This window comes from Larimichthys crocea, chromosome XVII (genome assembly GCF_000972845.2).
Source record: "Larimichthys crocea isolate SSNF chromosome XVII, L_crocea_2.0, whole genome shotgun sequence".
Classification (NCBI taxonomy): Eukaryota; Metazoa; Chordata; class Actinopteri; family Sciaenidae; genus Larimichthys; species Larimichthys crocea.
Window position 1 is genome coordinate 15,276,477 of NC_040027.1, and position 27,437 is coordinate 15,303,913.

Consider the following 27,437-nt stretch of genomic DNA (forward strand, 5'->3'; position numbering starts at 1 on the left):
TCACTTATTTCTATAAATACACAAAGTGTGTGTTTTTTTTAGCCTTTCACATGTCTATAATATATTTTTTTGCTAATATATTATTATATTGTTATTATATAAGAACAGGTAGCAACTTCTGAAACTGATTATATATTGTTTTTTTCCCTTTGTGAATCATTCTGTCACTAATTTAACGTGTAAATAATTAAACCAGGTAAATAAATAATAATAATAAACATACTTTTGTAACATACTTCATGTATTTGACTTGATCCGGATGCTTAAACTGTATCATCCTCACTCTATTTTTATTTATTTATTTATTTGTTTATTTGCATGACTGGCGCTTTCTACAGGGCGTTTCATTGTAGTGTGATGTCTTTAACGGGACACGTGGTGGCGCTGTGGCTCTACAGCTGATTCCCGTGAAGCGAGGGTAAAAACACACATGGTTAAAAAGAAGTGAGATGGTGTGAAGATTTGAAATGTGTCACAATACTTCTCTGGAGGATGTAGTTCCAATGAATATGACACTATTGATATCATCTTCAACAGCATACATGGATTTTTTTTATATTGCCACCAAGTTCCTGTGAAACTCAAATTTAAAATGAGTTAGAACTGAACTATCTTTAAAAGAGAAGTGGGGGCATTACCTGGTATATTCTGTCTGGCTTGAACCTGTTTTGAAGCAGAATATTCATCATCAACATGTAAAATTATTTGTGGCGCTATATTTCCTCTGCTAATTCTTTGGTATAGATGATATATATTTTGGGCTCATATAGCAGTATCGTCTGACTGTTGTGACTTTTCCTCCTGGTCTATGTGCTGTTTTTAGACATCAGATTAATTGGCTTGGTGAGAAATGTGGAAATCTATAAAGCATACATTGATTTTTATATACTGCATAAGTGGCCTGGAGAAGGTGTGATGAATGGTCAGATGTGTTGTTTGGAAGGGTCCGGCTTGATTTGTAGATATTTCTTGTCTAAAACTGTAGCAATATTCATGTATTAGTATTAGTACAATTCACCGCTCTAGATGTGAGGGTCTCAGCTAACTCCTTATAACGACCAAGTCCTTAAACAAATACGAATTACATGCATTATAATTGAACGGGTCCTTTTAACCCTGTGTATTGTGTGAGTTTTACTGAACATCCAACGTGTAGAAACACTAGTGTTTCCACAAAAAATGCTCGGATACAGTGTGTGTGTGTGTGTGTCAGGCGTGTGTGCAATTGGACACAAATAGGAGCTAATACACAACACAACACAGATAGGTCGGATAGGTGATTTCTCCCTTAAGAGGAGGGCTACACACGCATGAATATCTTATATTTTCTCACATTTTTGCATGTTTTGAAACGTCCTCGATATTTTCAGTATGTTTTTTTCATTAATTAAGACACATTAGAGGACCCGGGGGTTGTTTATATATATATATATATATACACACACATCAAGTGAGAAACATTGTGAATAGGATTGAATTTATTACCCCCGACACCAGCTGTATCTATAATATGACCATAACATTTCAGTAAATAGAAGGGAGAAATGCAACGTTCAAGTACGAGATTACCGAAGAGCGTAAAAAAACCGACAAAACGAAACTGAAACATAAAATAATAGATCCTTACATAGTTTAACAACAAGGACACAACAGGTCAACTTACAAAGATACTAATAACACAAATCTCTCCGCATTTGTCTATTCTCTGTGGAAACTTTAGAAATCGCTTTTTTTAAATTGACGTTGTTGACCAGCAGTTACGCTGTAATTGCGACATTTCCCAGCGTGCCGTGAAGGCAGCAGAGAGAAAACGCTCCCGGTGACGGAGCAGAGGCAGAAAAGCGGCTGGGAGCTGCCAGCATCGTCTCAAACCGTCGCAGGACAGAAAAAAAAGGTGTGAAAAAGCTGCTCCTCTGCTCAGCCTAGAGATAATACACGGGGACGGCTTTATTTAAATGCTCTGAAAACGATAATACATACGTCTCGCTTGCTCCCATTTTGGCGTTGCTACGTTAGCTCGTTAGCCTAGCGGCGCTAGCCGTTGCTATAGTGTTTTCCTATGGCGGAGGTTAGCGTCGCGAGCTAACGTTAGCTCGCCGGTTAGCCTCTCGTGTCATCTTTATATTTTTAAACCTGTGATGCTTTTCCCCTGTCCTAACTCACACACTGCCGGCTGCTATTGTGGAGGTGTATTGGAGGTAACGGTGTCTTGTGAAGGGGAGTTTAACGGTGGCTGTCAGCTCCTTCAATGTGTTGCTCCTCTTTTTTTTGATTATTTGACAGCTCCGGGTCAGCGGAGAGAGAGAGATGGACACGCCGGGGAGGATAGTAGCCACACCGGACGCCCTGGACTTCACGGTGGAAAACGTAGAGAAGGTAAGTTTTTATTTTTATTTATTTATTTTTAGACTTGTCATCATCCCATCAGCTTTCTTCTTACAGCACTGATTTAGTCTGGAGAGATGTTCATGTGTTTGCATACAGGAATTAAGCAAATGAGTCTTGATTGAATGGAGAGTGTTGATAAAGGGTAAATAACAGGTTGTAACCCGCCTTCTCTGTCATTGAAAAATGCCTGTCTCAGTCTCGTTTTTCTCTGTTGGATTGGATGTATTAGTGTGTGTGTGTGTGTGTGTGTGTGTTGACTGTGGCTGCCAGGTTGCTGTGATGAATCTCCCTGCTGGGTGGCCGCTGACTCGGATGGGTGGGTGGGTTGGTTAAGGGGGGTGAGACAATGGGGAGGATGGAGAGAGCGAGGAAGGTGCTTCTGTGGAAGAGCAAGAGTCGATGTGATGAGAAGGAAGGAGGGAGAGAGAGCGAGGGAAGGAAGGAGGGGTGGGACAGGGTCGATGTCTGTGACAGTGCCAGTAAAGAAAGAGGTGGGGGTGAGAGGAGGTTGGCGATGCGACAGAAATGATTAGAGGCAGGTTTAAAGGGGAGGGAAGCACATTCCTGTGGAGGGGGGGAAAAGGCTTGGCTTGGCTTGATACTGTGCTTTCTGGCGGTATAATAAGGGAGGAAGAAGAATAACAAACAATGAGCAACGTGCTGTCTCTCTGTGGTTAATCTCCTTGTTCATTAGTTGGTGTTTCAGGTCCACAGGTGAAGAAAGTGGTCCAAATCTGTCACTGTACCGGATACTTAATGTTAGAGAAAACACTAGTGCAAGTAAATGTATAATTAACGTGGGAACGTCATAAATAATTTGTTATGACGTGTTAGGAACTGATGCACAGCCTTGTAGATTTACGTGGACGTTTTTATTAGATCGAAATTTAGTCAAGTGTCTCATCTACAATCGAGGCGAGCAAAAATAGTGCCTGATAGTCATCAAAAAATAACCCGAGCCTCCTGACGGATATATTTTCAGCGTTTCATTTGATTATCTGAAACAGGAGATGAGTGCAGTGGTTAAATGTCAGCGTAGTGAATTCAGTGAGCGGTTTTAAATTAAAAAGTGTTCAGGAATGTCGTCTGCCATGTCATCGCAGCATATTTTTATACACTGAACTCTGACCTTCAGACTCATCTGCTTCAGAAATCGGACAAATCCGCTACTTTTTATTTATCTTTTTCGTTTTGTACAATTTAAGGTTCCACTTTCGGATCCTGTCAAAGCAGCCAGCCGTCTCTGAGTGGTGCAGCGCCATCAGTAATCTCATTAGCTGATGAAACAGACAAACAACATCTGAAGTATCACCACCACCGTCACCGCTTCCTAACTAGACACCCTGAAATTAAATGTACGTGGTATAGATAGATAGATAGATAGATAGATAGATAGATAGATAGATAGATAGATAGATAGATAGATAGATAGATTAAAAATAAACATGCACTACAGCAAATTTTCCACCCGTATCCCATCCATATAGCTCACAATGCACAGATATATTAAAAATATGAGCTATTGTTTTGCATATATCTCGTAGTGATGACTAAATCTGAACTTGTTTGGAAAAGCTGATGTGATTCAATTATATTTAGACTGATTTGTTATTATATTATTTCCTTCTAGATAATCTGACTGAATTGACATATTTGTAGTGAATTTGTAGTTATGGAATCCGCACGACGCTGTTCACTCACTAGGAATAAGAGTAGGTTTCTTTACAATCTGTGTGTGCACCTAAAAGCATCATATTAGTGTCTGTGTCAGAGCATCAGCTTAATGCTTTTAGAAAAATCTCAGATGTTGCTTTTAGCTGTAATTGTATTATCCTCTCTGCCGGTCACAACAGCAGGTAACTGAATACACACCACCATCACACACACACACACACACACACACACACACACACACACAGTAGTGTGTTCTGTTCATCAATTAAGTATAGGTCAAATTGCACTTTCCATAAGATGATCAGAGTGAAACAGCGAAAAAGACACAGGTTTCCCACGCAGAAAGGAAAAGGACAGAATTTGAATTTTGACCGTTTCCAGACTATTAATGAAAATGAAATAAACTGATCATACGAGCAGAATGTTGTTGTTTTTTGGGCGTTTGGAGCAGGCAGCCACACGACTTCACAGAATGCAAAAGAGTCTTTTAACAGCATCAAATCTGAACGTCCACATCCAAATTACTTCATCACAAGTAATTCATATTATTATTAGTTATGCAGTCTTGTAGTTATCATAAAAGTGAGTGGACTATCTGCTTAAGGAAACCTTTACGGCTGCATTCATCATCTTTTCCATGGAGACAGCGAATAAACAAGGCTACACATACAAGGCAACAGTAGTATACAATTATTTATTCATTACGTTACAAGAAAATAGTGTGGAGCCACACACAGCCACAATAGATAAAAGTCTGTTTTCCGAGGGCCAGACTGACAATCTCAAATATAAAGCCTGGAAAGAACACTGATACAGTACCTAGCTACAATATTCTGGCTATTAATTATTTGACAACGTGATAGCATAGTCAGAATGTAACAATCATGTTGGATTTTAAAGCCATTTGTTGACATAATAAACATCTTACTATTTGCACTCAGATGTCTGAAACAGAAGTAAGGAAATCTGAGTCTGGGAAAGTTTGAAATAGAAAATGTGTGGGAACGTTATAAAAAAAGAGCAACAGTGCAGAGTTGTCACTGTTGTACAGTGGGATGGTGGCGAGCGTGCGCTTGTTGTATACATGGTGGTGGAGATGATGGTTCCTGGCCCAACATTTGTATGTGTCCAATAGAAAGCTCTTTGTTCAATCTTGAGTCTGTAAAAACAAAGTGCCACATTGTCAGTATCTTTGTGTGTGTAATGAATGGTCGCATATACTGCCTTACATTTCCGCTGGACTATAATTGGCATACGACCACCGTCCAAGCAAGTGGTTTTTCAGAGCTGTAGATTTACCGTGAAACAGTGTGCTGTTAGGACGACAGACAAGATAAACAACTGCTGTAACGCCAGAAAGAATCACAGCAAACAATACTGGGTCAACGTGGCTGTCGAGATCTTGGCTTGTCATGCACCTCTGCCTTTTAAAAACTGTGTTCAAGAAAAGTGAGGCAGTCTTAAGATGTACATGTATGTGACAGCGAGTGCGGTCTTCTTATTAAATCGTTTTGTGGCATTTAAAAGCCTGCCAGCTAACACATTAGAGAACAGAGCAGGGGAAATTGACACTGAGAAATGACGCACGATGTATTGAGTAGCTTTGTGGTGTCCGGAGAGGATATTTTCAGAAGGAAAAGAGGGATCGTGATCACTATTACCATTCAGCTATTGATAGAAACATATGCAGGCTCAAGGTGGAACATGCGTCTTTGTCTGTAGGTTACATGATACACACATTTTTATTTTATTTCCTAAGTTTTTATTGTAGCAGGGATCACATCCATTGACTCAGTGACTGCAGGCAGTCTTTTGTATAATGTGGTGAAAAAGGAAATAGTTCATGTACACTCTCTATAAGGGTTTGTTTGCTGTTCATGTGCTGAGATTTTTTATCACTATTGGCAACATGGTAGTCTTAATTTCTGTCTTGGCTGTGTGCTGTCAACAACCACCCGCGCACACAAACTATTCTTCTTTGTTCCCTCATTAATCATCATTCCCCTGCATGTTTTTGCCTCTCACAATTATAGCGCAGTGTCACGATGGGGTCAGCGGTGTGATGATGCCTTCTGCAGCACAGCGTCGACACTGCCCTCCCATCACCGTGGCGACTTTGAGCGTGAGCTTGAGCTCTAGTGGACAGATGGCTTGAAAACACACTGAAGCTATGGCAGAGAGATGCCATTACCTGCTGTGTGTGATCACAGTGTGCAAAGACATGTCCAAAGAGTGTCTGTGTGTGTGTGTGTGTGTGTGTAGGCTCGTGCACTCATGAGCATGCGGGGGAGGAGATATTTCTGTGATGCTTTCCAAAACATAATGAAGGTTGCCCCTTTTGCCTGTCTTTATCTTCATTTCCTGCCACTTGGTAATACTTGAATAGTAATTAAATAATCTTTTGCAGACAGTGGCTTCTTCCTCATTGACTTGCTAGACGTTTGTCCTTGATGTTGTGTGTAGTTAGTAAGTATTGTTCTGCTCTTTGTTAACGCAGCTCAGGACCTACAATATAGTTATTCTCCTGGGCATGGTAAGGAACACACAAGTGGATATCAGCTCCAGTAAATCCCCGGTTATGTGTGAGAACAGATGGTGAATCTGTCTAACCGAGCCATATTTCTTGACTTGCATTCATCCTCCCTCCCTCCTCCTGTTGGAAAGTGACAATAGAGGAGGCTAATGACCTTTGACGGTGTCTGCCAAGAGCACGCCATCCTCAGGTGAAGCCAGGTGGTTCAGGCAGGTTGCCACCATCTGTAGACGCAATTAGTTGCTGCAGTTGCAAATGCAGTTTCCAGGGTTGAGCATGTGTGTGTGTGTGGTTTTTAAAAAAAAAAAAGAAAAAAGAACTGATTAATAATGGGCAATTACAGTTAGTCGAAATAACCGCAGCATGCTGGGCGTGATTTCTAGGAGGAGACAGGCGGCGGTTCTTTGTGAGAAGATTAAAGCAGCAAAATTTTTGGTTTTGTGTCTTGCGCTTTGATAATCAACCTCGGAGGACAGACGCGCTCCGACAGGGTGCTGGGTTTGGATAAGGAGCGGTCTGCGATCACACAGTGGTCCGCGGTAATGATCTGCCACTGCTTTGAACTCCGATATCACAGTCTCGTTCACAGAAAGGGTAGGGTGGAGCTGACTAACAAAAAAACATCCTAGCGCTCATGCTTTTCTAGGATGAAGGCATGATAATGATGCACAGACAGCGCAACACAATAGCACATTCATATTTCATCACTTCTGTCGTGCAGAAGCTTATTCTTGTAGGCAGCTTTTAGGATTTAGGCAGTACAGAGACCTACCAAGTCAAAAAGTCAGAGCCACATGCAGAATAGACATACAGTACATGCTTCACATACTCGACCTGCACCTATAGCTGTCTCTTACACACGTATATGTACAAGTGCCACCTGACTCTCTGCGAACAATCAGCTCATTAACATCCAGCCAACCGTGCTCAGAGCCTCATACAGTAACAGATAATTGCGTAGCGGGGTGGCAGGCGTGGAGAGAACACCACCTGAGACTCTTCCAGTAGGCATTGACTCTGTATTGATGTTCATCAGCTGCAATCACATCATGGTGCTCCGTGTCTCATGGTGGTTCCTTTTACAAAAATGTGCTTGTCCGCCCTTATTCGAGAGCCTAATGAATTTTAGCAGAATACTGAGATGAAGATGGAGACCTGGATGAGGAATAAAACTGGATGGACACTTTAGGCAAACAGAGAGAGAGGGAAATGAGAAGGAAGTAAGAGGAGAGATTGGCTGCTGGTGGAGGAATTGATGCGAGCAGGCTTCAGGGGTAAAGACAAGGATCAGAAGCTCGTTGAATAGATTTTTCTTTTCCCTGCGTTGCTTGTCAGACACTTAGTGCTGGCTGGCAGCAGTTTTACTTCAGTGAGCACGTACATGTTGTGTATATGTGTGTGTCTGTCTGTGTATGTGTGTGTCTGTATATATTGTGTGAGATGGAGAGAGAGGCAGGCATTTTTGCAGAGTAGTGTCTAAACCTCTCTTTTGGCACTGCTGGGATTAGAGGTGTCTGTTTAATTAATGCTCTCTTTCCCCCCCTTCTTTTTTTTCCCTCTCTCACACTCATCCTTTATCTCTTTTTCTCTTTGGCTTGCTTCCCCCTTGTTCTCCCTGCACTCAAGTACTCAAATTACTCAGAGCTGTGCTTCAGACAGTGCCATTTTCAGGTCATTGCTTTCTCAGTTGTTCAGGTTTTTGAGGTAATACTGTCGACTGTGTGTTTGCTTGCGAGCGAGCGAGAAAAGAGCATCAAGGTAACCAGTTCTTTCCTCCAAATAGGAGCTCAAACGACGGCATTTTTCCTCCTCTCGGTTGGTCCATCGTCTCTGACACCCACTGTTGCGAATTTGTGGAAACATTTCTCAGATGGAAGTTGTTCAATCTTTTTTTTTTTACTCTCTCTCTTTTGTCATTCTTTATTTCCAGGCACTCCATCAGTTGTACTATGATCCCAATATAGAAAACAAGAATCTGGCCCAGAAATGGCTAATGCAGGCTCAGGTCTCGCCTCAGGCCTGGCAGTTCTGCTGGGCCCTACTGAGCCCAGATAAGGTACAGTGTACAAATACAAACCCTCACATGAACACACACACACACACACTCACAGAATAAAGCATTTGCGTCATTTGCGTCCTCATCATCTCTCACAGGTACCAGAGATCCAGTATTTTGGTGCCAGTGCACTTCACACCAAGATCTCTCGCTACTGGTCCGACATCCCCACAGACCAGTATGAGTCTCTGAAGACCCAGCTGTTCTCCCAGATTGCCTGCTTCTCCTCCGGCTCCAAGATGGTGCTCACCCGACTATGTGTGGCCTTGGCCTCTCTGGCGCTCAACACAATGCCCGAGGCCTGGCCTGGCGCGGTGGCAGAGATGGTGCGGGTGTTCCAGGAGGAGGGGGGAGGGGTGGATGGACGGGCACGCTGCCTGGCATTGCTGGAGCTGCTCACCGTCCTGCCTGAGGAGTTCCAGACCAGTCGCCTGCCACAGTACCGAAAGGGACAGGTACGTCTTTTTCCTACCTGTATAGACGATGAATGTGTCCAAAGGTTTTCTTTCATTTTGATGTGTTCATCAGTCCGAATCAAACCTCATTACTGATTGAGAGCTTACTGAAATGTGTCTGTAGCACAGATGTTTTGTCAAATTGTGAATTAAAGTCACAATTTGACTGTATTTTAAGAGTAAGATATCAATAAAACAAAAAAAAAGTGTCTTATTGGCACTAGTATAGAACAGCAGAGGAACATACCACACAGAAGTCATACCGCTGTTTTCATCATCTCTATAGGTTCGGGGTGCCCTGGGCCGGGAGTGGGGGTCAGTATGTCCCTTACTGCAGCAACTGCTGCGAAGGACGGACAGCCCCGGGGCGGTGAAAGCTCGCGTACTGCGCTGCCTGTCATCCTGGGTGCTGCTGGATGTGCCCCTAAGTGAGAGCGAAGGCCTGGTGCACGACTGCTTCAGCGCACTGCCTGACCCAGAGCTCTTCGACACAGCGGTGGAGGCTATAGTCAACGCCATCTCGCAGCCCGACTCCCAAAGGTGTGTACAAATGTTGCATGCCAACCCCGGGAGAAGGCTGAAAAAATAACATACTGTGTGTTTTGATGGTTATGAGTGGAGAAATTACACTGGAGTGAAAATGGAGGGCGAAGAGAGGAGGAAAAAAAAGGAGGATGCATTAGCCAAGGGCAGGAAACAGAGAGGATGGGCACTGGAAGGGCATCGGGAAAGGAAAGGAGGGAAGGAAGGAAGGAGGGAGGGATTGATACAGGGCAAGTTGACAGCCAGGGGGAGGAGAGCGACATTTCTCGGTTGGCTGGGGTTGCTATGGTTACAGAGCTGGGTAGAGATGTCATCATGCCCTGGTTGATTCAGACATGGCAGGCACCCATTACCCCTCCCCTAGAGGGAGAGAGAGAGGGAGAGGGTGGGTGGGGTTGACGGGACGATGTAAAGAGAAGTAAGGGTACTGTGAGGAGGAGGTGGAGTGAAGAGGAAGGTGTGAAAGTGTGCAAGAATAAGAGACTTCATCCTCCATACCTCTGCAATGCTATTCACACAAGAGGGACTCGTATCTGTGAAGTTGTTGCTGACAAGTCAGTTTAAACACACTCAATTTATGCTGAGCAGATGGCGGAGAGACGATTAAAGGTAGCATGAGTTACAGGTACAACAGCCTCAGCGAGCGTCGCCGGGCTCCTATAGAATCGAGTATGTTAGTGATCTGATTTTTTTTTCTCTGAATTTCAAATGTTCAAAACTAAATTTCACGTTTTAAAATTCCTACATTTTCCTCTCCTTCTTTCTCTTGTGTTGTGTCACACTGATCACGGCTCTGCATGTTTGCCGGTGTGTTTGTCAGGTCCTCCCAAAAGTCTTGACTCTCATTAGAGGCGTCTCTCGAGACACACTGGGCCTCAGTCTTTATCAGACTATGAGAACATTGTGTTGTCTACCTATATGGAAGTATCTGTGTGTATGAGAGAGGAGGAAAAGATATGAATCTATAAGTAAACCTGGTATGTTTTTCCCCTCCCATCCTCATAGCCCACCTTTTGTTCCACCTATAGATTCAGCTCTCTGTTTTTTCTATATATTTTATATTTTCTTCCTCTCTGCCTCAGTTTCTTTGTGCGCTTCCTTTCCCCTTTCCCTTCTCTCGCCATCAGTACCAAGCCCTCCTCCCTGTCTCTTGTTCTCTCTCCCTCTGTTTAAACACATTACAGTCAACTCATTTGGGGGGATGCTATTGGTCCAGCTGCATCCTGTTGCCAGGCAACCCATTTCCCCTGTCTCGGAGTGTTGCAGTAATTGCAGAGGGGATCAGGGGTGGGGGATGGTGGGGCGTGGTGTGGTGTGGTGTGGTGTGGTGGAGTGGAGTGGAAGGAGAGAATAAAGGAGGAGTCAGGAAGGAGGCAGAAAGTGTATACCAGCAGGGCAGGGAGCAGAAGAGGAGAGGCCAGGCAACCGTGAGTTAGAGAGGAAACTGCAGCAGACCGTCTCAGAGGAAACTATAGGATGTCATCTTTTATAAGACACAAATCCATTCTGCCTTTTTTTAATTGTATCACATACACACCAAGTCCCCTTTTGCTAAACGAAGAGTGCATGACCTGCATTTGCAAAGCTGCTTGTTAAATATGAATGATCTTCTAAGTGCATGAACGCACACACACACACACACACAGTCACTCACTCATGAGTAAATTGCACGTCCCAGCGCTGCTCTCGCAGGGGTTACTTAGGCAGACAAACACAGACTATGTAGACCAACGCACACACACACACACACAGACAGGTACGAGCTTATTAGAGGAAGGCTAGATTCATACACATCACATCTCAGCAGGGTGGAGCGGTTCCGGTTCTTTGGCTTTTAAGGGTGCCTGAATAACAAATGCTTTCCTGGGCCGGAGTAAGACATGTGTTTAACCTGCACAGCAGAGGATGAAGAGGATCAGTGTCATTTTTCTGGCCAGTACAGTTCTATAAGCGAGTATATTAATGCAGAAACAATTAGTCGATAGAAAAGGGGGGGGTTTCAGTGCCACTGTAAATTGGAAAGCTTTGAGGATCTGACTGTCGTTTGGACAAAAACTGTTTTTTGTACATTTTATGGGTTAAACGATTCATTACTTGATACTGAAAGTTCGTTAGCTGAAAAAAACAGATGAATCGATGATTGAAAGAATAGTTAGTCGCAGACATAAGTTCCAGGTTTCAGGTTGATTTGTTTCTTTTCAAACGTTGCTGAAGACGCACAACCTTGATGTGTCATTGATGAATATTCATCGACCTGGACCTGCATTTGTATTGATGTTCTCAGGAAAGATGAAGCACCTCCTGCATACCACAAAACCCCCGCTGGGACTGACATACACGTAGTACTGTTTACGTTTATAGCATTCATACACACACGTGCACAAAATCTCCTCCGTGACATTCAGGCGCACACACGCACGCCCTTCATCTCCAAATGTCACCCCCTTCACTTGCTGTCATTAAGGCTGACGGGAGGATGTCGTCTGATGTTTTCACATGACCACATCTGAGGCTGTTTTGCCAAGTGTATTTGTGTACGATGTGTCCATGCGAGTTTTTGTGCGTGTGTGTGTCAGCACATGTGTGTGTGTTTTTAGAGTGAGGGAATTTTAGATGACTGAGACAGCAGGAAGAAGACAGAATAATAACTGACAGCAGCGCAGCTTTGAGCAGCAGCTTTGAATAGATTTTCTAGTCCCTGGTAGATGTGTGGGTTTTTTAGGGTGGGTGTGCTGGATCAGAGGTTGGACTGACTAGAACTGAGATTTGATTTGAAACAAACACTTGTCTTGAGAAGGAGCAATAAATACATCAACTTAGCTGTGAGCGGTGTGAGTCAGTCTGGCTCTGCATGTCATTCTCATCTCACTTGCACTGCACTTTAACTGAACCGTATTCCTAACTTTCAATTCTGGCATTTCTTTTTCTGTGTCCATGGGTTGTAGATACGTGAACACTTTGCTGAAACTGGTTCCCCAAGTGCTGGCTCTCCAGGAACAGCTCAGAGAGGCTGTTCAGAATGGAGATATGGAGGCCTGCCATGGTATCTGCAGGATCGCCGTTACACTGGGAGAAAACCACTCCAGGTGTGTGAGAGGATGTTTGTCAGATGGCCTGTATCAATGTAGAGATTTTATCATGTCACGTCCGGTCACTTTTATTCATATAGCCCAGTATCAGATAACAAATTTGCCACAAGGGGCTTCTGTAGAGCATATAAACCCCTCTGTGATGAGATCCTCGATTTGGAAAAATTCAGTTTTGTACCTTTTATCTTTGCCAAACTGATTTCCATACATGACTGAATAATGAATCATTTTTTGGATGGAATAAAAAAATTCTGTAATACAGTGACATTGAAAGCAACACATATAAAATGTGTTCAAGCCAATCCAACAACAAAAGATATATATCTTTTTTAGTTTTTAAGCAAATCTCAACAGTACTACTATATAAAAAGTTTCTTACGGCTAAATTTCATCGAGCATGAATGCAACGTGTTTCGTGTGCGACAGCCACCGGAGCTAACCATGGCCGTTCTAGTCAATGTTAATAACACCCCGTGCAAACTTCCAATCTTAAAAACAGCCAAAAGGTTAATCATTTAACTATGTAGCATATTCACACATTTAGAAGCACATTAACAGGGGACGATGACCAAACCTGGCGGGCAAAAGGCTCCTGGTTGGGTTTGAAGTCACGTGTAGATCGGATCAAAACAGCTTTGTGGCCATGACGTGACAGAGATGTGCACTGCTTTGCACCGAAGTATTGCAATATTCTGTCCACTGTGCACTGTGCAGTCTCCACTTATATTATATCTGTTGCTAGTTTACCTGTGTGCCAAGTGCCATGGACAGATGCCCAATTACACCTTTCTCTCTTCCTCTCTCTCTCTCTCTCCCCTTGACCCACCTCTCTGTCCAGGACTCTGTTGGAGCAGGTGGATCACTGGCAGAGCTTCCTGGCTTTAGTCAACATGATCATGTTTTGTACAGGCATCCCCGGCCACTACCCAGTCAACGAGACCACCAGCTCGCTCACACTCACCTTCTGGTATACGCTACAGGTAACGGATGTAAAAATTTCCTCCCGTCCTGTACTCTCTGTAATATAATGTTAAAGTGATGCTGTGGTAGTTTGACTTTGTCTTTTCTAGCTCCACAAAATCAGACCAAAAAAAAAAGCTTTGCTCATTGTAGTCTGGAAATGGCACTTGCTTAAAACAGACATCTTTAAATAGACTGTTTAAAAACATGAACTCTCCCTGCACATGCCGATTGAATGATATCTGCTACTCCCTGCTCGTTGTCTGTAGCTTTCAAATCATAAAACATGACAGTTTGTCTGAAAACATTTGCATTTTGTCTTCCATTTTATCCAACAATAATTGATTTCTTGCCTTGTGCAAGCAGACAATGTGCAGTTTCATATTAGATAATTGATATATGGGTTGTTGTTTCTCAGTGATGAATGATAAATCCTGGAAAATGTGAAATTTACTTGAGTTTACTTTGTGAACTGTAACAGCTACCTATATTTAGAAAAGTGCATGAATAATTTTATGTTTTTTTTTCTCTTTCACTCCATCCTCAGGATGAAATAATGTCATTCGAGTCGGATAAGCAGGCAGTGTATCTGCAGGTCTACAGGCCAGTATATTTCCAGCTAGTGGATGTTCTGCTACATAAAGCCCAATTTCCCTCCGACCAGGAGTACGCGTCTTGGTCCTCGGATGAGAAAGAGCAATTCAGGATCTACAGGTGTGTGTGTGTGCGTGTGTGTGTTGTATGCCCAACCCTGTTTTTGTCTATTGTGCTAACCAATTTCTACTGCACACTGTTGTGTGCAAGTGTTTCAGTGACAGTCTAAGTGTTTTAGAAATTACCCGCTGACAGGGTGATTGGTCAGCATATGAGTGTGTTTTTCTCTAATAAACTCTCACCGGACTGACAGCTGAGAGGGCAAAACATGTCAGGCAAATGGATTAATGGATAAGGTTTCAAGATTGCGTGCCCCCTAAAAATGTCTGTTTGTGCATGTCTGTCCTTCAGGGTTGATATCTCAGACACACTCATGTACGTTTACGAGATGCTGGGAGCAGAGCTGCTGAGTAACCTGTATGATAAACTAGGGAGACTGTTGACTAATGCGGAGCAGCCCACATCATGGCAGGTAGGTGATGCACACACAGACGGGTAAAGAGAAAATGTGAAGTATTGAGTATTCTTCTTTGAGTGTTGCACAGAACTGAAACTCTGTCACACTAGATGTAATAAACCAGTTTTTTAGTTTTAGTAGTTTATTTGTGTTGGCTTGCATGAAGTCTCTCGCACTCTCAAATTAAAATAAACATAAAGAAACGGTAACATAAGTTAAAAACACTTATTTGCATGATTTAACATTGACATTTGACTCATTTTCATGTTGATTTTGGTTATTTTCACCTTCCACTGTGAAAATAATTGAGTTTTTTTTATTTATGCCATTTTATTATCAACTAATTTTTCCTCCTTCTCCAGCACACAGAAGCTTTACTGTACGGCTTCCAGTCCATAGCGGAGACGATAGATGTGAATTACTCTGACGTCATCCCAGGCCTGATAGGACTCATCCCCAGAATCAGCATCAACAACGTCCAACTAGCAGACACAGTGATGTTCACTATAGGTGAGACGTGAAGTGTCACATGGATTAAAATGATCTCAACCCAAACAAACAAATGTTTAGTTTGCTGCTGCCAGTCCAGTAACACTCATATTGTTTCCCGTGTCTAAACTGTAAATCTCCCACTAGGTGCTTTGGCTGAATGGTTGGCTGACCACCCGGTGATGCTCAGCAGTGTCTTGCCCTTGGTGCTTCAGGCTTTGGGGAACCCAGACCTTTCTGTTTCTTCTGTTTCTACGCTGAAGAAAATTTGTAGGGAGTGCAAATATGACCTGCCACCCTACGCAACCAACATAGTAGCTGTGTCTCAAGTACGTGTACACATCTTTTGCATCTTTTGTAACCCGCTATTGCTTTTTTCAATTGATCCAATAATCCATATAAAAAACGATGTCGCAGAGTTTTGTCTAGTCCTGCTTTCCAAAAATAGTATGCACTCTTTGAAATCACTTCACTTGTTATTGTGGATTTTGTTTCTGCTTTCAAAAGAATAAAACCCTCACCCTGACTCTCTCTTTTCTCTAAAGGAGGTGCTTATAAAGCAGATCCACAAGGTCAGTGTGTGCTCTCCTACATTCACTCTCTCTTCTTGTCTTGGCGCTCCGTTCAGAAGTGACATTTAAATAAAGAACAGTGTGAAAGAATTGCATAACGTTTGCAGCTTGTAGTCTAATGATGACATGTTATGTTTTGTGAGAAAATCTCCGTGCGGTCTTTCAGACTCCAAACTGATTGGCAAACCTGCGATTATCTTTTTCTTGCAGACAAGTCAGTGTATGTGGCTGATGCAAGCGCTCGGCTTCCTGCTCTCCGCTCTCCCTGTGGAAGACATCTTAAGAAACCTTCACTCGCTCATCACCCCTTACATTCAGCAACTGGAGAAGCTAGCAGATGAGACGGTGCGTACATCGATCAACATGTGCCAGTATACACACACACACACACACACACGCACAAAGACAGACCAGGCACAGTTGGACACTGGCCAATAAGAACAGACCTTGTGTCTGTGTGGTGTCACTGCAGTGGAACATTTCTCTGCGGGACCAGATTGGATTTGACCCTGCACCATGGGTTAGTGACTCACATGGAAGTAGCAAAAGACACACTTTCTCTCACTCACTCACGCACCCACACACCACAGCAAGAGAGAAGAAAAAAAAATAGTGCCTACAGAGAGACACTTCGAGTAGGTCATGCTTTTACATGTGTATGCGCACAGTCATGCAAAAGAAAATTCTTCACCCTGTTTAAATGTCAGGTCCAGCAGAGCCTGGAGTCAGACTCGCACATCCAGCCATGCTGGTTGGTGTGAATGTGGAGGCAGTATTACTTAGAAATAATGTTTACTGTGTGTGGAACAAAGTCGAATTTCTCCTGATCCCTTGTTCTACAATCAGTGAAGACCTTGGGTGGGGTAAATAGACATGTCATCTTAGATGAAGCTTTTCATTTATCTCCGTTTGTCTGTCCCTGTCTCACTCTTCACACAACACACACAGTCACACACTGTCTCATCCATCGTCGCCGACTTCCTCCCCTCTCTTATTGTTTTCTGTCTAGCTTTTTGATGTATCGGCATTACATCAGACTAGGAAATCAGGTGGCGTGTCTGGAGCTGGACAAATAGTGGCACCTAGTGGGGAGACCTTTGGGTTACGTTACATCAGAGGTGAATGACCGTGATGACTGATGGGGCTGATTACAAACACTGATGAAATCACCCTAGTTTGGCATCATGTGCACATGCCGCTGTTGTTGTAGGATGACTGTCATAGGGGAAGAGTAGCGACATTGTGAGGGGAGAGACGGGAGGTGTGGTCATGAGACTCCTCGTCACGGTCTTTTGGCTCTGTTGCATCACCATGGAGACAGACGATGATTAAACACTGCCAGTGAAATCCTAATTAATGATTTTACCTGGGAGAGGTGTCGTGCACCACGCTGATGTGTGATGTGTGAGAAAAGTGGTATTTGAAAGAGCCATTATCTTCTTTCTGTCACCGCATCGCTGAAATACCCGAGCCCATTTTGTTTATTAGGTACTGCTAATTATTAACTCTTGTTATTTGCTCTATTTATTTGAGAAATAATGATGACAAATGCTGCTTACTTTGCCTCAGACCAACTGAAAAACTATGAATAAAAAGTATTCAATTTACAAAACTGTGATTTATTATACAATCATTTGCAAAATTGTTTATTATGTTTAGTAAAATTTTGGTAGCATATTCAGCTTTTAAGGTCTATTTGTCTTCATAAACATTTTAGTTATTTTGAACAGTGGATTTAAGTTTTTTAATAACAAGTGAAATAATCTTTCTTTCTTTCTTTCTTTCTTTCTTTCTTTCTTTCTTTCTTTCAGCCCAATCCCTCCAATAAATTAGCTATCATCCACATCCTGGGGCTGCTGTCCAACCTCTTCACCACACTCGACATCAGCAAGCAGGACGATGAGTCAGCCGACGGCTCAGCACCACCCGTCAAAACAACCCCGCCTCCACCTGGACCAAACCCAGTCAGTCACCGCACACCGCCATCATTGTGATAAGTGGGGTTGGGTGTTTGGTCGAGTGCACTGACTATAAGAAACAGGCTGAATCTATGGATGATAGATACCGACTGATTATAAACATACAGTATGCTCCATTTTAAAATGCAGTTTGGTAGTTGTGAACACACAGTGAATCCACCACTGTTAGAGGGGTGAGCTAACGGGTGATTATTGCCCTGTCACTCATCCATAGACATTAGTCATTCTGCTGACAGGCTTGCATTAGTGTGTAAACGCTGCTGCTTGTTTATAACTTCCTATTTATTCTTGTGTTCTTCAGGTGGTGGTGGTTTTGCAGCAAGTGTTTGCTCTCATACAGACTGTGCTCAGTAAGTGGCTCAACGACTCGCAGGTTGTCGAGGTAAGTAACGTGCTGTCAGACCTCTGCTTTCTAAGAAATCAGCCCACATTATCAGATGTGATGACAGTGTCAGTACATATGATCTCATGTCGTCCCTCAGGCGGTGTGCGCCATCTTTGAGAAGTCTGTGAAGACTCTGCTCCACGACTTTGCTCCCATGGTGTCTCAGCTGAGCGAGATGCTTGGGCAGATGTACAGTACGATTCCCCAGGCGTCAGCCCTCGACCTCACACGACAGGTACACACACACATTAGTATACTTTGTGGTTATGCGCAGACAGAAAAGGCTGTGAATGAGCCAATCAGCTACACACCAATGAGCCCAAGTTAAATGAGGATACTCGTATCGACAGTGTCAGTTATGGTTAAACCATCAAGCGTCATTTGTTTGGCCTCATAAACTAAAGACATTTCTTCCAGGTATGTTTGACATATGCCATAATATGAATTGATACATTTAAACTTAAGATTTTATCACATTTTACCAATCAAACTATAATAAATCTAACTGTACTTTATAATTATATATTATATAATTAGACTAGACTGGCTTGTGCGTCTCTTCTACGCTCTGGTTGATTTTTGACAGCAGCTCGAGCTGCCCGGGAGTCAGTAATGAGAATCCGGTATATTTAAAAGAAATTCAAAATACCCTGTGCAGTCTTCTGATCCAAAATACAGACAAAAAGGGAAATTTAACTGCGTAGCCTACTTTCACACACATAAACCAAGGAAAGATGACTGAATCCGAGCAGGTTTAGTGAGCAAAACACTCGCTAGTTTTTATGTAAACAAATTGATTTCTGTAATTTTACAAGAAATCCCGAAAACACAGTTGACTGAGGTTGAGTTAAGGCATGTAGATTGAGACCTGCTAAAGAAACCCAGTTTCTTACGTGTTCTTTACATGTTTACATTTACATACGTTACAATTGATAGCACTGGGTCTGCAGTCAGATGAAGTCAATCCAAAGTGGACTGAACTGGAAATCAAATCACAAAGTCTAAATCAGTCTGTTTTCACAGCTGAACAGTCGTTTATTTGTAAAATTCAGACACATTCTCCCACAAGCCGCTCTCACTACAGAGCTTGTTTTCTCACTGCGCCGTCAGTCCAAATGCTACAACAACAAAAACAAAAAAAAGTAAACCCTGCAGGCTGGAGTGTTATATATTACTAATACACTCACAGCCTCAGTTCAAAAATATGGTCGTGGGTCTGGGAGAAATTTGATAGTAAAATAATCTGTTTTTTGCAGTTCTCTGTTTTAACCTTTTTTCTTTCCTATAACCTTTTTTAATTTTCTTGCATGCAAATAAACACGGTGAGTGTCTGATGTGAAGTCCTGCTGTTTCAGATGGTGCATATCTTTGCCAGCGAGACAGACCACTTCCCACCCATCAAGGCTCTGTTTGAGCTGGTTACCTCGGTAACACTATCCATCTTCCAGCAAGGTAGGGGGTCCAGCAGGGGTCGGGACTGTGTATACTATCAAATGATCAAATGTGTGTGTTCAAATCACCAGTAGACCTTTTCTTTGAATGCTTCTGATCATGTTTGATTTTCACAGCTTTTCAAAATCATTTCACGGTGTAGTGAAGTGAAAAGAGCGAAACTGTAAAAGACGTTTTGTAAAAAAATAAAAGAAAACAGGTCGTTAAATATGTTCATGTATATTCTGGTGATATGCTCCCTTTCCAACTGCAATTGTGCGTGAAGACTGAAGTGCTGCAGGCTCAGCCTCTCGGCCACAAATAGAAAAATAACGACAGGTTAGAGGTCGTTTGACTCAGTCGACCTTTAAACGTTTGCTCTCAGTACTCATTAATTCAAGTGGAAGCACAGAGTGGTTTGACAGCTCGATGTTTTGAAGTAACAAAGTCTCAAATTATCGCTTTGTTATTGACTGTTTGTTGACTGAATCATTTTAAGACTATTTTAATGTTTTCTACGTTTATCAGTCTAGTATTTGCTTATTTCATCATTTTCTAATCAATTTATTTGGATTTACTGTTTCAGTGTTTGGGCTGCATGAAAATTACTTTCATTTTGTAAACTGTTTAAAGTTGATCAGGCATTTCTTTATGTGCATTATCCCCCAGGGCCAGACCTAGGGTCTGATTTTTACTCAACATAAGACATGAACTACACTTGGGTTAGGGTTGCTCTGTGTGTCGCTCCCCTTCCCTTTGTGTTGTCCCCCTTTTCCTCTCCTCCTTTCCTGCTTTGACTGGTGAAGTGATGGCTGCCTCTCCTCCTGCCTCTAAACTCTTTCTTTTTTTGAGCAGGTGCCTTTCAGTAGACAGTATCAGTACAGGATACAGTCACAGCACAGAGACCACTAGCTTATTCAGTCGGCTGACATGTAACATAGCAGGGCGGGGACAGCTCAATATGGCTGCAGCCACTGCTGTGCTTGGATTAGAGTCTGGCTTTCAATCACAGCCCTCTGAATAAGCCCTGTATTCTCTCCAGGGGTTGTATGTGTGTGTGTGTGTGTGTGGATGAAGGCTGGAGGGGGGTATTGAGCAGGAAACTTGTTTGGAGTCTGGGAACGGCTAAAGCTGGGCGCTTACTACAGACGTTTGTTCTGTTTCATTACAAGTTTGCTGTTGGAGTCCTTCCAACATCAATCTTAAGCCATCGGAGAAAACCATGTTTGAAAGTCAGGAATGTGGATTCTTCAGTCCAGAGGCTTCTCCAGGAAACGTGTGTTTTTAATTGTGCATTATATATATAAAGGTCCTGTAGTCTGTGTCCAGCATAAGGGAGGTAGAGATATCAGAACCTATCCTGATCTTTGAGTGTGATTCATACTGATGGCTATGGGTTCACCTTTGAAGCAAAGGGGATCTTATTGACCAGCTCTGAATGGACCCTTTACACAAACCTCCTCCCCCGAGGCACTTTATTCAATCAGAGATCTGTGTTGCTTATTGTTTGAACATGTTGATGCCCGCAGTGCCTCGTGGGAAGGAGGTAAAAAGGGGTTTATTCAGGTCGGGTGCCCCTTTCCCTCCAAACTGTAACAGTAACAGAGGTGCCTCCTGGGTTCCCACTCCAAACCCACTTTTGTTTCTTTAGGTTTGTTCTTTTTTCTCTCGTTACTTCTTTCTTTTTTTCTCTCCAAACAGACCCATGTCTTTGTCTTCTGCCTGTTTTTTGTTTTTGGTTGGTCTGTTCTTCCAAGACTCTGCCAAAGCTTCATATGCCCCCCCTTTCCCCCTTTCTCCCCTTCGTTCCTTACTCACGTGTGAATTATTTCAATGAAATATTTTTGAGTTCTCTTTTATTTCCACATGACTGTTGAATCTATTCAGTTGCTGTTTGTATATTATTCTTATTCTCTTATGATTTCTTAAGTTTCATCTTTATTATATTTTAGGACCCAGGGATCATCCTGATATTGTTGATTCATTTATGCAACTCCAAGCTCAGGTGTGTTTTTGGTTTCTTATTTCATTCACTTTGGGTTTCTCTCTCTCTCTCTTTCTCTCTTTTTCTAATTTCTTCCCTGTTTCTCTGTCCTCTTCTTCTCCCTCTCTACCTCTTTTCTGTTCTTTGTTACTGGGCCCGAAGGTGTCCCATCACATAGGCGAGGCAGAGGAATGAAACCTGAGAGGAGAAAGTTTGAAAAAGAGACATAAGTCTCTCCTCAAACGCTTTTGATTCTAACAGTCACCTCGCCACACAAATTACATGTATTTTATCTGCAGAAACCACAGAAATCAGTCTTCATATCATGTGTTTATCATTCTTACTTTCACTGTATTCAGTAACTCAGCAATTAACGGATCTTGAATAGCTTCTAAATGTCACACTGCTATCGTAGGATACAAATTACAAGAAATATTATTGTTACTAATATTCTGTAAACATGCTGTCACATTTTAATGGTGACCTTGCGTTTCCAAAGTAGCTAGAAAGGCAAAAAGTATTTTTTTCTTTTGCTAGATGATGGTGCATTTTTTTCATGCCTGGAAATTCTCATGAGTCACTGAGAGACATGTAATCTCTCTATTAATAATCACATTGCTCTATTATACGGCTCAAAAGGCTTTGAAGATAGAAAAATGAGCACTTGTGCGTTTGGCCTTGTGAAAATATGCAAATCCGCCATTTTAAGCTCAAAGATTTTTGCTAAATCTTTTCCCCCCTTTTTTCTGTAAAGTCAACATGAGGCCATGTTTGATTTTTGGATAAACATCAGAAGTATTTCAGATGATGCAGCGCTCTTGGTAAGATGATGTAACGGCGTCAGTATCCGCATCGTGGTCCCAGGTGACTGGTTAGTCTCTGAGCCCGGTCCTCCTCTGAAGTCATTCCAGCCCAGAGCCAATCAAAGCCCAAATGAATTAATATTCAACTAATATTAATCAGTTCAGACAAATTGGCTGATGGCTCTTCAGTTTTATATTTTTGTCTTCCGTCTTCATTCTTCTTCCTTTTGTTTTCTATCTTTGGATAGATCTGACCTTCATCTCTCTCCCTCTCCCTCTCTCCCTCTCTCCTCTCCTCCATCCTGAATGAGTTCATTATTACGAGATGAGTTGTATTTCTCTTTATCTGCACATGTTAATTACTTACACACTTCTGTTGCATATTCAATCCAGTCAACCAAAAACAAGGAAAAGTAATGTTTCAAATATAATTGATTTTTGAGAAACAAAACCATCATTGCCTTTAGTTTGACTTAAGTTTCCAATGATTTCAAAGTTTGAGTTTTTGCAATTTGTTTGTTATACCTGCTGAGTTCTGCATTGGAGGATCTCTGTATGAGTTTGGATATAATTTTTCCTAAACAGATGGAGAGAGAGTACTATAGCCTGGTAGGCAGATCTGTTCTCAGTCCTGTGTTGCTGTCAGATCCGGCTACCAGGCTGAGCGGGTATTGTTGATAGCAGTATTTTGAAGGAGCTTATGCAGTGGAATGTGGTGAAGCAGTGCCGATTGGGTCGGGCGGACAGAAACGTACTCAGTTTAATGCCTTTATCTGCCTCTTAGGCCCTCAAACGGAAGCCCGATTTGTTCTTGTCTGAGAGTCTTGACGTGAAAGCAGTGTTCCACTGTGGTAAGTTTTGCACATTGTGTACACAAACACGCACAGCAAACTGCAAACTGTTCTGGGTGTTATTGCTACAGTTCCATGTGAAATATGTGCCTGTCAGTGCAAAGTACAGACTGTAAATGTTTGACGGCATCCTCCAGTAGTTTCATTCATGTTTCTGACTCCCTTTCCTACTTCTAGGAGTTTTGTCGCTCAAATTCCCAGAGGCTCCGACAGTCAAGTCGACGTGCTTGTTCTTTGTGAGCGCGCACACACCACGCACACGCAATTTCAAACCTTGCAAGAATATGCATGTTACTAAATGAGGATTTAAATGAGCTGATGGTCTCTGTGTTTCTGCCGCAGACTGAGCTGTTACCGCACTGCTCAGATGTGCCTCCACTGGCCAGAGTGGTGCAGGAGGATGGAAAGTTGTTGATCCAGGCCGTGCTGGAGGTGAGAAGCACCACACACACATGTCAGACCGCACACGAGTTTCATCATTTAAGTGAAGTTTCATCATTTCTCTAATGCTGCATTTGGCTGCGCTATCACTTCCTGTCTTCCTGTCTTATTGTAATTAAGTCCCCGTTGTCGCACTCTCTCCAGGGCATCGGCGGCGGAGCGTCTCGAAACTTGATGGACCAGTTTGCAGAAGTGCTTTTCTGTCTAAACAAGCACTGCTTTTCTCTGCTCGCTATGTGGTTGAAGGATGCGCTGCAGCCTCCGGGGTTCCCGTCATCGCGGGTCACGACCGAACAGAAAGACAACTTCTCAAATCAGATACTCAGGTAACACTGCTGGACGTTTAGTTTACACGCTTTCTTGGCAAATGAGTCCATTCATAATATGTAACTGTACGTATTTGTCCTCTCCTGTCGCACAGAGAACGAGTGAACAAGAGGAGGGTGAAGGACATAGTGAAGGAGTTCACGCTACTGTGCAGAGGGCTCCACGGTACAGAGTACGCCGCTGAATACTGAAACTCTACCCTCGAACTCTCACCTCACCGTGACCTCTGCCCTCAGCGCAAAACAGCTGGATGCCACAACAATACAGTTCTCACTAAGAAACCCCCCCCATCAGTGAAGATATCATGAAATGATTGTAACGATAACCGGCCCCGACGCAGGACAAGACATGGAACCATTCCAGCACAGACCTGCCATCAGATTAATGGACAAACATTAAATCCCTGGTGGCTTTAGGGAGGCTGTCCTCTCTGCTCCGATTTATTATTTTTTCTGTTATAAGATTGATTGTCTCTCTCTCTCTCTCCTTCTATCTCTCTCTCTCTCTCCTCTTATTTAAAGGTCTTTTCTGTGGAAGAGCTTTGAGCAGCACTCCCAGCATGCTGCCTCACGCCTCCTTCTATCTCCGTCTTGTTCTGCCTTTCTAGATCTTCCCGTGGTTCCTAGGCTGTTTCCTGGTGATTAGCATCCATTAATGAAATGGTAGTGGTATCGTACGTAGCTACTTGACATTATTTTTCAAAATAAATCTAATTAATTATATAAATGTATATGTATACACATATAGAAAGACGGTGGTTTGTCAGTCCTGCTGCTGCTAACGGGAAGAGAGGAAGGCCCAATGTCAGGAGGAGATTCTGCAGGAAAAATTACAGTTAATACCATAATATTTACTCCCACTCATGCCCCTGTGATCTCTACATTTGCCAAATGATCATGTTTTGTGAACTTATTTTGTTATATATGCCTTTTTGCAGGGCATGAGTGGAGAAAGAAAACCGATTTTTAAAAAAAACAACAACACATAACTGGACTAGTCTTTGCCCCGTCGTCTCGCGTACAAGGCTGTACCTCATGTACATACAGTCCCACAGAGTCATACTGCAGTCTCCTCGGCTCGTAGGGAGTGGTGTTTATGCATTTGGTCCCCTTAGGTAAAAGCAGGACTGCCTTAGACTGAAGGCTGGAGGGGAGGAAAAAGGAATTATAGTAGCTGGCAGTGAGAAAGAGGCACAAGTTGGAAAACAGAGAAGGGAACTGAGGGTTTGTAGGGATTCATAATCCTGACGACGGACTGCTTAGTCACTGTAATCGTGCAAAAATATTAATCAAGTTGTGCATATTAACAGTTATTGCTGAACACTTCTGTGTATTTGGGTGTATGCGTGTGTTCATACTTGTATGTAAGTATGTATGTATGAGAGGTTGTGTGTGTGCGCGTGTGTGTGTGTGTGTGTGCACACAGATGTATCTTTTTTCCACTTGTTCAGTGCACTTATATTGGACCTACAGTACACATCCATGACTTCCTCCTATCTTTTAAACAAAGAGCCCGTTCATTTCTTCACACCGCACTCATTCAGACTGACCAGGCATGTTCAGTATTTCACCTCCGCTGCTTCACCCGGCGATCACACACATCTATTTAACCTCCTTATCCTCTGGAATGGCCAGCCAGCGGTAATCATTGACCAGACTCATCTATCTATCTATCTGTCTGTTATTGACACTGCTCCTAACAAGAAAAGACAAAAAAAAAAAAAGCTTGTGGAGAAGCCAGCCCAAATCTTTTTCATCCATCTGGTCACTTGCCTTTGGAGACGACCAAGAAGGATTAGAGAGTTCAAAAGATCTCTGAGAAAGTTTTTTCAGCATTTGCAACTAAGAATTAACGGCGACCTTCTGCGCTCATCCATTTACGCCACAGACATTATTGGTGAAGTGATATGACGGCTGCAAAACACACACACTCGTCTCGTGAATCAGAACAAACCAGTCGACACATCATAACGACGCTCAGCATCGAAATGTACTTTGTGGTCTCTGATAAACTTTATCTCAGTCTAATCCTTCTGTCTTATCCGAGGTGCCTGCAGACATGTAGCATGTATGTGTTTTGTGGGGGGGGGTTGGGGAGGGTGCTCGAGGTTCAGAGGGGGATGAACATATTCAGTGTGTGAGACGCTGCAGAAAGATTTAGACTGAGACCTGAAGCGGGAATCGTTCCCGTCTCCAGGTCTGATCTGAACAGTGAATGATTGGGCGTTCGACGCTGATCCTCGGTCTGTCTTGTGGTCTCATTCTGAGGTGGGAAACTCAAACAACGTTTGTCACAGTTTATAGAAAGAGTCGTAGGCGGAGGAGGGGAGGGAGGTATGAAATGTACATTGTTTTTTTTGTACCTTGGCTTTAATTTATTAAATATATCTAAGAGTGCAGCTTCTGACTCTTCTGTGTGTGGGAGTAGCATGTCGTCCTTTTCGTCAGCGCTTCCATCAAAGACAGCAGATATTTTTAGAACATCTCTGAAACAATTAACACAAGTACCAGAGTGGAAGAGGTTCAAGAAACGAGGAAGAAAAAACTGTTATTGCCTTTTATTGAGCTACATCCAGGCAGTTTGGATCTGGAGTGTAATAATACATTTCCTTATCATCAGGGTTGTAACCAGGACTTTATAAATATTAAAGTTATTTGTCCAGGTGAACCTGCAAAGAAACCAAAAGAAAATCTCTAAAACCTTTTTAAATATTGTCTTTTCTTTTTTTTTGTCATAACATCCAGCACCAATATAATACATAATACAAATAAAATGAAGCATTTTCCCAACATTATTTACAGTTACCTTTCAGATAAAGCCTACATTTCCATCTTTAATCATATTTATGTTTGCTTCCCACACCTTCAAGTTAGTCTTTCCAGGCAAATCCAATCTGAAAGCCCTTTATCCTCATCCTCAGTGACGGTGCGTCCATATTCTTTCATCACAGTTTAATCCGTCAGGGTTTGTATGAAGTCCTTTATAATTAATGTGTTTAATAATTAAATCCCCCATCAGTGTCATCAGGGTTGTAACCAGGACTTTATAAATATTAAAGTAATTTGTCCAAGAGATCAAAACACACACAGAGAAACCAAAAGAAAAAAAGGTTTTCTGTTCGTTCCAGGTAAGTTATATGTGAAATAGAGCTTATTTCGAAATGTTTGAAATGTTTGAAAGCCCTCTCTATGGAAAAACAAATACTTTATTTTGTTTATGTATTCATAAATCCTGTATCTTGACTCTAAAAACACAAACAACCTTTTAAAGTGAGTAAAATAATCACAGTGACACTCAGAACATGACCAGAGTATCACTTTGTATCGCAATAATAATAAAAAATGAGGATAAACTCAGATGAATCCC

At 42.4% G+C, this 27,437-nt stretch overlaps 1 protein-coding gene across 2 annotated transcripts; it reads left to right on the forward strand.

Moving 5' to 3' along the window:
* The first annotated feature begins 1,662 nt into the window (after positions 1–1,662).
* On the forward strand, positions 1,663–26,469 carry LOC104925999 (importin-13-like). 2 transcript variants are annotated; one of them, XM_027290058.1, is made up of 23 exons: positions 1,670–1,893; positions 2,282–2,376; positions 8,526–8,651; positions 8,750–9,106; positions 9,393–9,646; positions 12,595–12,735; positions 13,577–13,718; positions 14,246–14,412; positions 14,704–14,824; positions 15,172–15,319; positions 15,446–15,627; positions 15,844–15,870; positions 16,081–16,215; positions 17,682–17,834; positions 18,151–18,231; positions 18,332–18,469; positions 19,590–19,686; positions 21,618–21,670; positions 23,237–23,303; positions 23,481–23,539; positions 23,646–23,735; positions 23,889–24,070; positions 24,166–26,469. In XM_027290058.1, exons 2-23 carry the CDS (start codon positions 2,308–2,310, stop codon positions 24,260–24,262), a joined length of 2,886 nt encoding a protein of 961 aa, XP_027145859.1. In that variant the 5' UTR covers positions 1,670–1,893; positions 2,282–2,307; the 3' UTR covers positions 24,263–26,469. The 2 variants fall into 2 exon arrangements, 1 of the variants encoding a protein (XP_027145859.1); XR_003464031.1 differs by lacking the exons at positions 21,618–21,670; positions 23,889–24,070; positions 24,166–26,469 and having other exon boundaries at positions 1,663–1,894; positions 2,284–2,376; positions 23,646–23,728.
* The last annotated feature ends 968 nt before the right edge of the window (positions 26,470–27,437 follow it).